Consider the following 17,569-nt stretch of genomic DNA (forward strand, 5'->3'; position numbering starts at 1 on the left):
TGATCAACAAATCCAACAAAAACAATTAACTACAGAGAGTTCAATCGCATGTAACTGCCCTTTATTGAGTTACTCTCAAACAATTGATAATCAATATTTTCACAATAATCACAATCGCTGATGGAAACTGTGCAAAAAAACCACGATTGCTGTGGCGAGCTTCTTAAATACCATCGCTTATGGACTTGATCGGAAGATTTTTTTACTTGGGTTTTAATCGTTGGTAATCAGGATCGTGATGAAGCACGACCATCAGTTTCCGTCGTCCCGACCTCCGGCGGCAGGGGAAGTCTTCTGAGAAACAGTGACTGACGGAGGCATTGTGATCCATGACGACAATAAAAAAAAAGAAATGGTTTGGTTAAACCTGGAGAGTCTGTTTTCGTTCATATGCTGTTAGATTGATTTGATCTTTTTCTTCTCGAAGAACAGCACGTGCTTGTTCACTGTGAAAACAGAAAGCAAGAGGTAAGTGAAAACCAACCCCTTAAATACATCAAAACTCTTGTCATTTTCAAAGTAACACCTTTCATCTACTACACATTGAAGCCATCTTCAGTTGAGGGGGAATCAGAGCAGGGAAAAACAATTATTGGGCACAAATCAAGCAATAAATGAGCAAGTAAATGATGTACCCTGCATTTATTTTTGCCCTTGAGTCCAGCCGATTGGTGGTTTCATATTGAATTGGTGATATTTTCAGTATCAAGAGTCAACAGTTTGTTTGTCCTGCATTTATTTTATTTTTTTTAGAGAGTTTCAGAGAGATTCTACTATAACAGTGTCCCACTGCTTTGTGAGCATCGGAATGGATTGAAACGACAGAGCAAAGTGCACAAAAGCTGCACACTGGCATCTTACCGAACGGGTCGTGCTTACGTATCACCAGTTTGTCTTTGAGACGGTTCCTCTTAGTGTTGAAGGAGTATCCTGTACCAGCGGCGCTCATCATCTGCACCAGGATGGTTCTGGAGGATGACAAAAACAACAGGGGATTTTATTGAAAATAATTATTCGATATAATTATGATTAAGCTGTGTCACTGTCGGTTTAAACTACACACTTACTTCGATTTTGCCTTGGCCACTGTAAAAGAGCAGAGACAAAATGATTACTCGGCAGCAGTGAACATTTACGTACCAAACAGTTCAATTGGCCTCCTCTCTATTGGATTACATGAACATCACGTTGAAAAACATGAGGGGTTTGCTATAAATAGTTAAATCCATCCAATATAAATGTCGAGAACCAAAAGGTTCACCAATTAGTCTCACCTCCATGTTGGTGGACTGTGAGAGGAACCAGGAGTACCCAGAAGAAGCCAAACAAACAAATGGGAGAACATGCAAACTCCACACAGAAAGGCCCACAAACGCACAATTTCCTTGCTGTGAGAAGAGAGTGCAAACCACTTCTCCACTGTACAGCTGCTCCAGTTATATATTTTTTTCTCCACAATATATCACTCGAATCAGAGTTTATTTGCAAGGTTAAAAAAATGACTTTTTAAGAGTTTCCAGGAGCTTTAAGAGCATTTTCAGTTCCTGCATGCTCACAGGATTTGTTGCCGATTTAATTTCCCCAACATCGTTTTCCACAAGTCCACAGTGGCAAGAATTCCTGACCATAACAATACTGAGCTCTGATTGGCTCTTCTGAACTGATCTCTGCAGGTGATATGTGGACTGTTGTCAAAAGCAAGGTTAACTTTGCTTATGTTTATTTACCAACTACATGTGATCTGTTAAACAAACAATACGAAGATAAAGCAAATGTGGTAACTGCCGAACAGCTGAGAAGAAACGTGAAAAGAGCTTCATGAAGTGGACATCCATCAAACTTATAGCGAGTTTATTTCACGTGTTATGACAAGAAATGTGGAAGTTTAAGCGGTGAGCATCATCTGATGTTAGCCGACTGCAGCTAACTGAATGGACGCAGCGCTGCACGCGGACAAGCTTCACTCGTTAAACACATTGGCTTCAGCGGACAGAATACTCACAGTTCACTGTGGTCAAAAACATCACGTAGACTTTATTAAATCCCCAAAACAGAATTAAAACCCAACAGAGTTAACTAGAGCAGGTCACATTGAGCAAAGCTGCTTCCGGTGTCGATGCAAACACTTCCGGGTCGTCTTAAAGGCGCAGTACTGGGATCCGCAACCTTTCTTTATTCCCAAACTGGACAGTTATTTTTTTGTTTGTTTGTTTGTTTTTTTTATTGTTATTTTATTCCACCAAAGAAAAGTTGCCTGGAGTCGCAACACGTGCTAATTATCTAAAATCAAGCAAAAATAGATTTGCTAGACATACAAAAAGCATTGTAGCTACAGTTTAGCTTTTTTCGTTTGTTTGTTGTAGATTTGTTCCTTTTTGAATACATTTTCCCACATTCACCATTTAACCAAATCCCAAACATAATACCATATCTGTATATTCTCAGTATCACTTTTCGGTGAATAATGGCATTGTGTATCATTTGATAATGTTGTGTCAACAAAACATTGGGAATTGTTGTTTGTTAAATGTAGTTATCAAAAGAATAGTGAAAATTAGGTATGCCACTTTCACTTCCACCTACGAGATTTAAAACATTCATGTTGTTTGTTTTGCTTTGTTTTTTTATTATTACATTATTTTAAACTTTTTGGTCAGAAAAATGTCATACATTTATTCTTAATATGTGGATGGGGCTTTAACTGGCCAAGATCACATTTACCTCTTCCATCGTAAAAATAAATAAATAAATCTCTTTTTCAAGCAAAACCAATTGCCGATCATACTTCTCAAGGACTGAACCCTCTTCCTCGTGTTGCACTCTTGAGTGAAATATCTAGAGTTTTGCTGAATTTATTCATTAAAATGGGCACCTGTCAAACATTAACACCACAGAAGAGTGGTCAAAAAGAAAAAGAAAAATATATATTACCAGATAGAAGTAATGGAATTTCTCCTCATCAAATAATAAACCATTCTTGGAAGGCATTTCCTTTTTTTTTTTTGGCCCTTTTTTTTATAATCGTAATTCCTGTGATTCCAAAGAGCACAATGGGGAAAATCCCCCATTTCCACTGACGAAGATAAACGAGTCACAGTAAATTACAATTTTTACTACTGCTGTAAAGCTATTAACACATCTGTCTGCAGTCTGGACCATTCCGGATTTTTGTTTTGTGAACTGAAACAGCTCTTTTTTTCAGATGTATGTCACCGAAAAAGCTTTTAACGGCAATGCTTCAATAGGGCATAATGGTTCTAAAACCTCTGACCTATAACCACATCATTCAAAATGCATTTGACATTTGTTTCTGTGGAGAGGAGAGAAAGTGTCAACGCCAGAATCTCAGACGAACCCATTGTGCATTGTCATGAAAACTGATGAGAAACACCAAAAAATAAATAAAAATTGCCAAAAGACATAAAAATTTCACAGATAAAAACAAAATCCTAGCCTCTATATTTGATCGTTGCCAGTTAAGTAAATCTAATTAAAGTAAGGCCGTCTTTCTGCAGTTTCACACTTTTTTGCAGGTTGGTCTGTCTGCGCAAATTCAATCAGAAAGTTGAGGCTCCCCGGTGTCTGCAGATTGAGCACAGCAGGCAGGAGGTGTGGCTCGGCAACATTGTCTATAAATAACTTTCCTGAAAACACTGGTGTCTTTAACTAGTCTGTCAGTCTCCCCTCGCTTGACTGAAATGGGCTTGTATCTTGGTATCTTGTACAAAGAAACCAAAGCCAGCATGTTGGGCATCAACTCTTTAGGTTGTTACTCTATGGTTTATTTAAGTCTCTTTTGACTTAAAGGAAACATTTCTGTGAACTCAATGAGCCCAGGGGCGAATATTTGCCTGAAATTCAAATACTGAGAACATCCGAAGTGGGAAACAACAAAGGACACGCCTTGTGCTTCACTATCTGACAAACCGCTTCTTTCTCTTCCACTGCTGGTGACGGAGTCTGGCGATGCACTCTGTCGAGCTGAGTGGAGCCTGCTTGTATGTAGAATCGAGATGCTGTAATTTGACACTGGCCTCGCTTCTTAGAAGCCATGATAAAGAAGTCTGTGAAGAGCTGATATCAGCTCATGCAGACAGGTTAAAATTGAGCACTTGCATGCAGTGAGGCATGTTATCTGCCTCATTAGCAACACAAAATGTTCCTTTTCAGGAAGAGAATTAAGATCAGGTTCTTTATTTCTTCAGCTAATTATACCTGCTGAACATCGACACAAACATCTGCTCTTGTTGTGTCGGAGGGAGGGTCATGAGGTTCTTCTCCTCGCTTTTTTTACAACGAGACATTTGCCGTTGCCATGAGAGCAAGTGATCAAAATTTCAGACCGCCATGAGATCATTTAACCGGCCTCACAGTGGATGTGATCACATGGAGGATGTTCATTCTCAACATGTCGCAGAGAGCCTCTTTCTGCAAGCTTCACCCAGCTACGTTTTGTTTCGTCTCGTTTCAATGCATTTTATTTTTAGCTCTGTGAAGAGCGCAAAATTATCAGAGCCTTGGAAATTATCCACAAAGACACTACTTGTTGCTGGTGGCCACCGCGTCTGCGGCCCGAGGCGAGCTTCTCACATTCCATGAATGGGCTCTAGGAAAATAGATCAAGGACTTTCTGGAATGTCCCAAAACTGAAGTGAAAGCCAGTCTCTTGAAGACAGATGAATGGGTCCGATACTGATAGTGGCACCATGGAAATTCCCCCCCTTAAGTCCTGAGAAAGTAGAAACTAAATAGCTTTTCTTGTCCCGGCAGTGAAATACTGATCCCAAGCAAAGAGCAGTTTTGCACGAGGAATATGATGAAACCTGTCATTGGTTTCACTCCCATGATGTTTTACCTGTCTGTGTATACATCAAACACTTTGAAGATGATAAAAAGACAGTGAGGCTGTGTTGACACGCAATGGTTTTGTCCTGTTGGAGCAGTCCCTGTTGGAGCAGTCCCTTAATAGCGAGGCCTAAATCAGTCCTCGCTATTAGTTTTATCAAGTCACTTGTAAATATTTTAGACCTAAACTTGGAACTACAGAGTGTGTAAACCCCAAACCATCCAAACCCAGCGGGGCACCAAGACTTCAATTTACCAATGTCTGTCTTTTTCTTGAGAGCAGCTCAGAGAGGCCTATTGCGCTTTTTTATCCTTGTAACAGATATTATTCATTGCTGTGTGCAATGGTAGAATTTCTGTAGCGTTTTTTTTTTCCCTCTCACAACTCTAAGCTGTTAATGAATTCTCAGCATGCAAAAACACCAAAAACAGGAGACCAAATAATAACCCACGGCAAAGCGTTGTGTCCCTCCATATCAGACAGTCTTGTCTGGTGGATCGAGTTATAATCTTTCAACACAATCTATGTATTTTTCAACATTAAATATTTTCACTCATAAAACATAAGTCCTTGGTTATTTATCCACTTTTTATGTAGGTCACAAAGCTCCAGTCGTCAGTTCAGTGTCCTGCTGAACACATTTTGATGCAGTCGAGTAGGTTTAAATCCGCAGAAAGGTTGTGAATGAGTCATGATAATGTCTCATCGAAACGGAGATCTGAGCCGGAGGAGTATGTTAAGACCAAGAAAGTGTTCAGTGGGCAACTTCCTGGAAGTATTATGAAACACAATTGCAGTGTCCTCCAATAACTCATCATAATTCTTAATTCTTTTTTTTTAATCTGGAGCAATTATGCTCATTTTCAGGTTTACTTCAAATTCCCTAACTTATGCTCATGTAGCCCCTTGGTTCGCCCTCTCTAAACCAAACAATTTACCCTCTGTCTCATTAGGGCACCTCAGCTGAATGGACAGTTCTTATTCATTGATACTTTAAACAAGAAGCAGTGATGAGCTCATTGGTGTGATTCAGTATGCTTGGAGTCCGTCGTCATTCACCTCAGATGACAAGGGGACACAATGTGCGACACAATGCAGGACGGTGCAGTACAGAAAAAGACATCATCTGCTGTTTTAAAACCAATGCAGGACAAGTTTCCTGAACACAAGGCCTCGAGTCGTGCAGGTGAGCTACATGAAAATAACTAACCAGATGATGATAGACTAAAATACCATGAAAGACCAGACGATAAGAATGAAGACAGTATCATCAGGTTGTGTAGCTCAGTTGGTTAAAACACAGGCCGATGGACTGAAAGAGACTGACTCAGAAGTGACGACAGGGAAAATGGGGAGTTAAGTCTCTCTTTTATTAGTGTCCCAACATAAGTGTCACCGGGTTCCAAAGACCACAGGATAAACAATCATCATTATGTGTAAGTGTTTAACGTTCCGTGTTGCCTTTATGAATCTGTTTCACATAAAATTTTAATGTTCAGCTCACACAGTTAGTCATGCAGTTTAAGTTGCTGTTGCTGTTGCTGTGCTGTTGCTGCTGTCTTGGTCAGATCCCTCAAAGCAATAAGAGGTTTAATTCCAAAGGGTTGTTAAACAAAGCTTCTAAAAGTAATGTACATTCTCAAACATATTAGGTCTGTCTGAGAGGTCTGTTTTTAGTTTTTTTTTTTTCTTGCCTCAGTGGAGGTAATATGGTCTATAACGTGTGTAACCGAGGGACAAAACAAGTAAAGTCCTCATTATATTGCTGCAGTGCTTTAATGGTAAGAGAACAGGGGTAGCTCGTCCCTGCAATCACACAGGGCCCTTCAGCTACCTCTCAAGCATCCGGTGTATTTTGGTCCATGTCATCACTCAGGAAGAGCGGTGGAATAAGACTAATGGATTATTCTCTCCACGGCTTACCTTCATTAAAAAGGAAGATCCAGTGTGTGTGCGACACCGCGGTCCCACCAGTGCACAGATTAGATGAAAACAAAAAGGTAGCAAAGTGAACACGGACTAATGAGGCTAAGTGGAGCCGTATTGGTAAACCCGGTGGGGGAAGGCCGCGCATTAAAGCGGAAATGAGCGCGAATGTTATTGGACGGGCCGAGGAGCGCTGTAACCAGGCAGGCAGCAGCTGTCAGGATGTGTGTGGAAGAGCTTGCGTCACGGAAGGGATAATTCTGAGAAGGAGGCTGAGACCACAAGCACCAGCTTCGGCTCTCCTCCTCCTCCACCCCCACCCACTCAGCACTCTCCCCAGCCACTCCGGACGTTAGCTATTCTTTTCCTTCTCCCACTTCACTGTGTGAACACCCCTCACTCCATCACATGTGCACTTCCTTTTCAAATGGCACCTATTATTCCATAGCTTCATCTCATATTGATAATCTAAACAGTCAATGGGGGGGGTACCTTAAGTGGCAAAATGAACAGGTATGGGGCCCCAGTTTCATGGTTTCATGCAAGCTTTGAAGTTTGCTCCTCTGAAGGAGGGAAAACGTTACTCATACTGTATGTTGCTTTCATGTTTATGTTTCAGTGCCGAAAACCCTCAAATTTGGGCCATTTTTTTTTTACAAGCGCTTGAAGCTTGAAGTTAGGCCCATAAAAGGTCAATGCAAGTATGTAGTAAGGCTGTGTCATTTTGTTATTTTTACTCATATTACATTTTTCACCACTTGATCAGCGGTGCACTTTATACTGTTGAAACTCACCCATTTACACATTTGAGGTGAGTGTCCTTGAACAGAAATTCTTTCTGGGGATGACATTTTTAGAAAGATTATGGTTCCACTGGGGATTGAACCCAGGGCCTTCTGCGTGTAAAGCAGACGTGATGACCACTACACTATAGAACCTGCCTTTATCCCTGGGACTCAGCTCCCAAACACAGTCCAGAAAAGAAAAAATTGCAACAAGACAGCTGAAGGTCTCCCCTTTAATTCCACCAAAAGAAGTAAAAAAATAAAAAATAAAAACCTGTTGAGAAAACTTTGAGAAGTTTTAGTTCATCACACCTCATCTATTCCTCTATTTCCCATGTTTATTCTATTAGTTGATGTCAGTACCCATGAAATATCATAAACTGGTGATTGTACTTCCTACCAGCACTCACAACTGAAATACCAACATCCATTGAGGGGAGCATTGATGAAATCCAAGACACAATTGATTTTACTTTAACACAAGTGTCATTGTATTATTATAGAAGAGAAAACATTTCTTTATGGAAACAATTTGTATTAGATAAATTCAGCAATGCATTTTCTTTACTGAAATGTAATCTAATGGGACTACCATCAAGCTGATAAAAATGTATTAGCTGAAGTCCACATTAGTGAATGACTCGTTATTGTTTATCAATGATTTAAGCAGCTTGTACAGAACTCAGTAGTTACACCTGCGCACACAGAAATGCTTCTACCACCTCCACTAAACAAGCCGAGGCTCGTATATTATTAGCCGTCACAACAGTCATTTGCTGTTCTTTTGACCTACCAAGCAGATCGCAGTAGGTGACACGATGACTCACACACACACACACACACACACACACACACACACACACACACACACACACACACACACACACACACACACACACACACACACACACACACACACACACACACACACACACACACACACACACACACACACACACACACACACACAGTCGGAGGCACCGAACATCACACACTGGTTCACAACTCCATGGCTTGCGTCATTGCGGTTCCCCATTAATTATTATATTAAAAGAATGAATAACCAAGTCTGACTCTTCACCATTCATTAAGAAGCAAATGATCTGTGTTTCTGGGTCTTCACAAGGCGGTTGTGTGGCGAGGCACAACACGCAAAGCAGAGGAGGAGCAACTTTTCTGCTTTAAAGTGTTGGAGGTTTCCTCATCTGTCATCACTGCAGAGTCATTAACTTGTCATCCACTGGGCACATCTGTTCTGCATTTGGGAGGATAAAGTGAAACGGAATGTATCTAAATAAGACTAATTGCCATTTTAACATTAATGGAGTGTCATCTTTATCTCAATCCTGCTCACTATAATGGGAATTTTACAAGCTGGGACCAAACGTGGACCCATCCTCTCAGGATGTGCATCTGTTGGGTTTATATTGGCTGTATACATGTCGCAACATGACACTGATGGATGCCAGATATTACAACACACTTCATGTAAAAGTTGATCACCTCATTGTTAAGTCAGTTGAGACCGCTTAATGTTTACAGGTCTTTATCAGTATCTCGGCATCTCCGAACAAACCGTTTCAACAGAATGGCAGAATCACTGAGGGAGTAAAGCAGAAACAAACTAAGGCAAAGATAAGAATCTGCATTTGGTTTCTGCAAGTCTCGTCGTCTTTATGGAATTCCATCCGTCAGCACATATTCGATGGTAAGCACACCAGACAGCTCTCTCATCCCTGGTGGTCCCAGAATCAGCACCACGGACAGCGGCCGTGACACACGGCACTGCAGAATGCTGTAATTGTTTGGAAACTGTTTAGTTCAGCTGTGAATCAGAAGCCTCAGGTCACATGAAGTCACATTAACATGATCTCCTGCTGCAAAATAGGGAGAAAAAAGAAGAGCGCTAATCTTTACATGGAGAACAACTGGAGTGCTCAAACTGTCAGTGAGTCGCGCAAATTGTCTTCCTGTAAATAATGTTTTAAAAAGCACCCAGGTTGTTTATGTGAGCCCACTTATGTTTATTGTCACAGGTTTAGAAATATATGAACCCAAAGCTGGTGAGTGCAAAGTTAGAGCCAAATGGAAACAAAGCATTCTGTATATACAGTACAGCTGGAAATTTAAATGAAATTAATTTAAAACAACAAAAAAAAGAACTAAATAACACATTAGCTGTTGTTCAAATAGTGAAACAGACAGAGATGAACAAAAATAAATAATGTTGCTAGTTTATTCGCCAATTCTCGAACATGGAAACCGATAGTTAATAACAGTATAAACCTTTTCACAGCACGAAAATTCTTATTGAGGTTGAATAAATTATTTGAATAAATAACCAATGTAAGTTGAGAATAGGCTGCACAAAATGTTTATTCTATTGTGTTTATTTTACAACATCCGCATAACATCCATAGTTGGGATCTGGGTTTTAAATTATGTAAAGTTGTTCAAGGCATATTATTGCGTTGGTAACTTACGTGATCTGCCTCGAGTCATCCTGAGTTTCTGTGAACACTCGGATGAGCGGATCCCTTTAAATGTTGTTGCCGCAAGGAATTGTATTGCATTATCTCGTCTCCTTTAGAAAAGGATGCATCAGTGTTTCCTAGGCTAAAGGAGGTTCTAAATGAAGCATCGAGGCTCCTTTCCTTAACTTATTGAGAATATAAACACTCCTCATGGCCTCCACTTTAACACTTCCAGGGGTTAAGGAAAAGTGGTTGGGAAAGGAGATCGGAGGGACTATTCAGATTCACGGTGCAGAGTTTATCCACATCCTCATTTGTGGTGACTCATAGCTACGTTTATGTGTAAATGCAAGGCCCAAACACTGAGAAAAATCTTTTTTTTATTTTTTTATATCCAGATATGTGTTAACGTAGCCACAGAAAGGAAGATGCCACACCGTCATGGTTTTTTACTTTTTTCAATTGAAATTTCATTCTCGGCAGTCAATTAGCATTTGTGCTTGAAGTGAGAAGCAAAAAAAGAAAAAAAAAGAAAGCCGGTATAATTATACGTTTAATTCTCTTGCTCATAATTACCTCAGCAGCTCACACAATGCTGAAATCAAGCTAAACTGTCTTCGCACACCTCCGACAATTCATAGGTGGGTGTTTTCATGGACTTTTGAAAATGATTTCATTATGTTCACACACCCACATTTTGACTTGCTTTGCAAACCGAAAGCGAGTGTCTCCTCACACTCGGCGCTTTAATTCATTACCAGTGAGGCTGCGCCAGAAAATGCTTCACAATCACAATCGCACTGCGGTCTGGGCACGAGCCTTTCAGGCAACTTGTCTGTGGATCTTAATCCAGCTGTCTGATATCATTGGAAGACGAGGGAATATACATGGGAAATGTGCCCCCACCCCCCAGCATGACCCAGATTTGACTGTTCATGTTCAGCTTTTCCTGCGAGAAGATCTAATCTCTTGTTTACACGGCACTACAAATCCCATTTTTGTTTTGTTTGTGTGTAAATCCACCAAACAGCATTTGCATTTGCTGTATTATTAGTATTCTCAGTGCCATTTATAAAAAAAAAAAAGAGAGAGAGAGAGAGAATTTTTATGATCATCTGCAAAAATGAAACAGCTTCTTATGCAATGTTTGTTTAAAGTCACAGGCAGGAGCTTGGCACAGACTAAAACAATGATGGTCCGGGTTGCCTTTCTTTCCACTTGCGTAAATGGGAGCGATTGTGTCAGTTATGATGTCACGCTCTGATGTGCATCAGGTCTCCATGGTTACAACAATCATGGTCGTAATGAAGCCCCGGGATTGGATTTCCACACAGGCAACAGGTCTGCGAGGACACATTTATGGTCTGAAATGGTTTTGTCCGGTAGATGGGAGGAAGTCCTAAATATGCGTTGGAGTGTGTGTGATTCTCTCTCTCTCTCTCTCTCTCTCTCTCTCTCTCTCTCTCTCTCTCTCTCTCTCTCTCCCTCTCTCACAAGCTCTTCAGGTAACCTTGAAAGATTTTTTCACTTTACACAAGGTGTGGGTCAAAGTCCCCCTAATTTCACACCAGAGAAGGTGCCAGTTCCTGTTTGTCCATATTGGGTCTATATTTAGACTCTGCTGATGAGTCGACAACAGCTCGCTACTTTACATAGCCTCGGCGATGACCGCGGCGTTGTCAGGAGTAATGTTATAAAACAGGCAGCCAGTGTGTCCTCCTCCCATCTGTTCTCTCTCCTCTGTCTCCATCTCGCCGTGTTCCATGACGCAAAGCCTGAGTGGGAGTGGACAAACCTTCTGCTCCCTGAGAGGACTGAGTGGGCCGCCGCCATCCGCTGTGTACGCACCAGAGATGGAGGCAGGCAGAGATGGAGGTATATTGGAAGGGGGGAGAGAGAGAGAGAGAGAGAGAGAGAGAGAGAGAGAGAGAGAGAGAGGAGTTGCAGAGAAGAGAATGTCTGGAGAACAAATGCAAAGTGGAAGCTCGATGGGAAGTAGGGTCGGCGGGGGGGTGACAGAGATAGATCTGAAGAAAAGTAATTGATGGGGATGAAGAGAAAAGGGGGAGAAGGAGGAGATAAGTATGGTGGTGGGGGTGTAATAATGGGGGAGATAAGGATAGAGGAGAGGAAGAATACGAAAGCAGCAGTCAGAAAGGAAGTAAATCAGTGTTTGTGTGGACCGGCCTTGAATGATATCTTGAGGCCAGATGATCGCAAGTAAAAAAAAAAAGAGTTGGGAATACATAGATATTCACTTTGCTGCCTGAACTATGAAGTGTGGAGAGAAATAAAAACAAAAAAAAACCCATCAATTAGTCACAATTAATTACTCCTGATGAACATGACGGCGCATTTGCGTAACTGTGTATATATGGGGGTGATGAGCAGGAGATGCGGAATGGAATGTACCCAATGAAATTTGTGGATTATACATACGGGGGGCTGAGGACCGTTTCAGACCGTCTTAGAGTGGCGTAGGTTGTCATCAACAACATCCATCCCTCCATCTTCTATACCATATTGTCTTGTTTGTTCAGGGTCACGTTGCACTGGGGCGATCTAACATTGACAGGACAGGACATGACTATGGACAGGTCATCATTCCATCACAGAGCAAACCAAGATACACGCACACACTTGCACACACTAAACCCAAACAATTTAAATCAACAACACAATGCCTTGTGGTTTAGAGGAGTGTTTTATATGAATAGGGTGTATGTCCCTGGGTGGGACATAAGCAGACTCAAGGAGAACAGAAAAAAGGGAAATAACAGAACTTTTTGTTGAATTGATAAAGAAAATAAAGATTTCATGTGACCACAGAATGGTTGTTTGTGGTCACACAACTGTATACGTTTAACGGTTTGGATATAAATACGTATATCATTACGCTGTTGTCACGACCACAAAACATTAGTACGGTTAGTGAGGGGTTTGGAATAAATAATGTCTAGATTTAAGACCCAGATATTAGGATAATACCCACAACAATAAACGTTTAAACTTACTTCACTGGTGTCATGTTGTAGAGATTAAACCTACTCAGTAGACATCTATATTGTCCTAATTTGCACTTTTAGTACTTCTTGTATTCTCTTCTGGCTAGCTAACATTTTTTTCTACTTTTAATAATTAATTGAAATGCTATTCCTTTTCATCCCTTTTTCACATATCATTTCAACCCTAATTCTTTGCTGTGGTACAGTTCATACTCTCTCAAATATGTGAAATGTTGTCAACTTTACATCACTGTTAAATGACATTATACGTGTATTATTATTATTACTATTATTATTATTATTACTATTATTATTATTATTATTATTATTATTATTATTATTATTATTATTATTATTATTATTATTATTATATGCCATGATGTAGCATTCTCACACATTAAACTGCAGATTACTACTTTTTTGCATCTGCAAAACAACATTTCACTGTAATGTCATTAAGGTTGAATTTAATCTAATAAGCATATCAGGAAAACAAAAATTACATTTATACCAAAGACAGGTTCACTATAATACTCACCTCCCAAACATTTTCCTACTTTTTTTTAAGTATTATTTACTTCAAATCCACTTCCAACCTAGTATTGCATACACAAATTAATGCAACTCATGCTTTGTGTCCTTAATAAAACAATCACAATGACCTTTAATCACTGTACAAAACTTTTTTAAGCTCGTGTGTTTTCCTCAGCAAGCTTATCTCAATCAGCCAGCAAAATTAAATCTGCTGTTTGTCTGGAAAACTAACCACACCACAATTCCACCTCATCAGCTGTACCATCGTGCTTGCCTGCTCACCTCTTCTGAATAAGTATTTCCTTTTAGTTACTCAAAAAAAAAAAAGAACTCATGAATGTTGGTTGGAAAGTCTGTTTAAGAACAGTTTGGGCTGTGAAAACAACACTTGTGCCTGTCTGTACGAGCAACCGTGAGTATTTACACATTTTAAATAAGCTCTATAAACTCACCACGAGGACGAATACTGGCAAAGTTACCATCACACCATATATTTCGCCTTACTTAAAAAGCACACATTAAGCACAAGTTAATCAGAGCTATATAAATGTTAAAAGTGTAACTCCATGTATTTACTTGTATTTGTTGAGGCTATTGTCAGAATAACATTAAGTATTGGACATTATTGAGGATTTGGTTATTGCCTCCAGTTCTTGTTGCAGCAGGTACTATATCAGTGTTTTTTTTTAATACTGAAAAGAAGAAACACACTGAACTAAACGAGTAATAAAGGATTGAAACTGACCCAATGAGTGAACAGATGCTATAAAGTGATTTCACCTTTGCTACTATTACCGAAATTGGGGCAATTTAAAGTGATTCATTGCTTTAGTAAATATTTTATACATATATGACTAATCGATATGACTTTGTTTGGTAGATTTCTTCAGGCTGCATTAATGCTGACAGACATGATCTCCTCCTATGTGTTGGAACTGATGCAACTCACACCCATCTGCTCAGTGGCCTCCAGTTGATCCCAGGCAGTTAATTAAAACAGGAACTATGATGACGAGCATGCAAGCTCATATGGTGCAAATTTTGATTAGCTGCTTTTTATATTTTGATTTTTTTTTTTTTTTTTTTTTTTGGTCATCATTAAATCATCTTTCATTCTGCTCTCCGTCACACAGTTATGAATCAACGGCCCTCGCAGTGACTTCTGTCTATTTTCTGATCCTTCCCTCTCCCTTTGCCTTCTGCACGCTTATCTTTAGTAACTCCATCCCCCTCATGATCCATCGATGGCTATTTTACAATTTGGCTAAATCCAGCTCTGAGGTAACAAGTGACACCTTCTGTTTCCATGCTTCCGGTCGCTAGGCAACCTCAGCAATTATGCCACTGCCAAGAGAAGAGGATGGGAGGAAGCAGAACTCGGAGCCCCCCCCTCCCCTCCCCTTCGCCTCTGTTAATCTTGGCCAGCTCCATCCGTCATCTAACGCTTCCACACCGATCTGCTTGCTTGATCTGCTATAGCGCATCGCTATAGCGTTTCCCCGTTAAGTTGCTGCTCCTCTCTGTGTGAAGATGAGCAACTGTAGAAAAACACTCTGCTGCCCTCTCTTGTTCTCTGCTCTACAGTGATGAATGTGCAGTGATATCAAACTTGATAAAAAAAAACAACAAAAAACAGCCAATACTTTTCAAAGCAGATCACCTTTAGCAATATAGAGGTGGAGGAAAAAATACAAGAAGGATCAAAAAAGCTCAAATAAGGATATGCTGCATTCAACCACAGATGGCCAACATTTAAGAACCTCTGGTGTGTTCAGTCTTTACTACTAATTCAAGGAAGAGACCCTAAACAGGGATCTTTAAGTTCCAGACAGAAGCAGATTAGTGAAGATGAAAAGAGTAAATCGGCTCTATTTTTGTGGGTTTGATCCCCGTCTCACTCTGTCTCCGTCAGCGCACAATAACGGGAGTCAAACTGGAGTTTCTTGTGTATTTTTACCCCGCGTACGTTGATCCTGTGATAAATGCATGCAGATTTGGACGGCAATTCGAATGTTGTCGTACTATTGAACAGCGTACGGCCGTACAATGACAATGAATAGTTCAAAGTGACAGGTATAGCAAAATTGACATCTCTTCTCAACCAGAGGGCCAAGTTGTGATTTAGTTTATTTTTGTCAACCAGTTGGAGCAAATAATTGATCATCAAAATTAAACAATTTAGGTTTAAATTCAACTTATTCAATCAAAGTGCCTGGGTATTATCATTTATAACAAGTAGCTGAACAATACCTTGGGAAGAATTGTACTTGACGTTGGCTTCAGTTGTGGTTAACTGACATCACTATTGACGTCACTGTATAGTTTTTAAATCATCTGGTGTAATTCTGAAGATGAGTACAATAATACAATTCAATAATAGAATAGCTCTACTCTGCAATACTAACTCCCCTCATGTAACGGAAGTAATTGACTGAACAGCTTCTACCACCAATCAAAGGCTCGTTCAGGTTGTCATAGTCATGCACGCACTTGACTGGAAAAAAAAGGAAAAAGAACCATAGCCGCAGAGAGAAACGATGGTATAGTATAATTTTCTACCGGTAGAAAAGGTTGCATGTGTATATTTAAATCCCCAACCCTGCAGAGATCAGTCAAAGGAGGTGTCACCAAATGGGCACATTGACTTCTTCTGTTAAATCAACCTGAAGCAAAAGCGGCACACAAACTGGGCCGAAATAGAAACCTACAATTCAGCTGAAAAAAGATGAGATTTCCTCTTTCGTGATGATGTCATGTGGTAAGAATATACAATTGGAGGGAGGAGACTTCCTTTCATGGTTATCTTTAGCAATAATCTCAACATCAGCTGTTTGACATTTTCCTAAATAGTCATCACAAATATTGCAAGAGATGACCTCATGCCTTCATGACACCCTCATGCATTTTTTTCATCATGTTGAGGCAGAACAAGAATGATAACGCAACAGAAATCTTTCGACAGTGACATGAACACATCAGGACTGTTGGTTTTTATCGTAAGTGGTGCAAAAATAATCATATTTTCCCATTAGTCAGCTGACATTATTTGTTTATTAGCAAGCATAATATTCAGTCTTTTTTCCCATATGAGTGCCATAAATAAGAGTTGTGCTTTCATGTCATGCAATGACTTACAAAAGTATTTATATCCCTTGAAATTTTCAACATTCCATCACATTACAACCACCAATGTCAATGTATTTTATTGAGATTCTATGCAGTAGAGCAACACGACATGCGGCACAATTGTGAAGTGGAAGGAAAATGATAGATGGTTTTAATTAAAAAAAAAAAAATTACAAATGAAAAACTGAAAAATTTGCAGATAGAATATTTTTGAGGGTTTAGCAGGGTTAAGTTATAGAGAACCATGCCTCAACATCAGTCCTACATTCCACAAATATGTGTGACCAGTCCCAAGGCGCTTTACATCGCCCTGCAAAGCACTGTCGCTCTAATGGGAGCGGTTTGGGGTTAAGTATCTTGCCCAAGGACACTTTGGCAGGTGGACAGGTGGAGACGGGAATCAAACCTGGAAAGCTACCAACCGAGCCGTGCCGCCCCTCTGAGAGTGGCAGGAAGAAGGTTTTCTAGCCATGTTGGGGACACAGCAAGCTGGATGGAGCAGTGAAGGAAGTAGTAGGTGAAATAATAAATCATGATAAAGGAGGCAAGATCACAACACACAGACCAAGCAAAGCAAAGATGGTGAAGGTATTTGACAAAATACAATCAAACATTGACACACTCTACCATTGTCCATTAAAAAGTCTGTAACTTAAGTTTTTAAATAACTTATGTTGACAAATTTGTGTAATTTTAGTGATTTTTGAAGAGTGTACTTGGTGAAGGGAGGATTTGACTTCATTGAAATTTGTACGGAAATCACTGGTGTCAAGTATCGGTATTATATCATATCAGTATCGGTATCACCTCGGCATCCGATGTGAAAGGAGATCAGTGATAATCCCACACCACTTGTAACTTCATTTAACAAAA

At 40.0% G+C, this 17,569-nt stretch overlaps 1 protein-coding gene across 1 annotated transcript; it reads right to left on the reverse strand.

The window, feature by feature from the left end:
- Positions 1-39: 39 nt before the first annotated feature.
- Positions 40-2,123, reverse strand: mrpl33 (mitochondrial ribosomal protein L33). The gene is made up of 4 exons (XM_080512975.1): positions 2,003-2,123; positions 1,068-1,086; positions 862-968; positions 40-446 (listed from the first exon to the last, which is right to left on the reverse strand). The coding sequence occupies exons 1-4, from the start codon at positions 2,022-2,024 to the stop codon at positions 397-399; spliced, it is 198 nt and encodes a 65-aa protein (XP_080369101.1). The 5' UTR covers positions 2,025-2,123; the 3' UTR covers positions 40-396.
- Between the last annotated feature and the right edge of the window lie 15,446 nt (positions 2,124-17,569).

This window comes from Blennius ocellaris, assembly GCF_963422515.1.
Source record: "Blennius ocellaris genome assembly, chromosome: 17".
Taxonomy (NCBI): Eukaryota; Metazoa; Chordata; class Actinopteri; order Blenniiformes; family Blenniidae; genus Blennius; species Blennius ocellaris.

Coding starts and splice junctions, on each gene's coding strand:
- mrpl33 (XM_080512975.1), bottom strand. CDS start 2,024: ATGTTTTTGACCACAGTGAACT. Junction 447..861: donor ACGTAAGCACGACCCGTTCG/GTAAGATGCCAG, acceptor CTGTTTTCACAG/TGAACAAGCACGTGCTGTTC.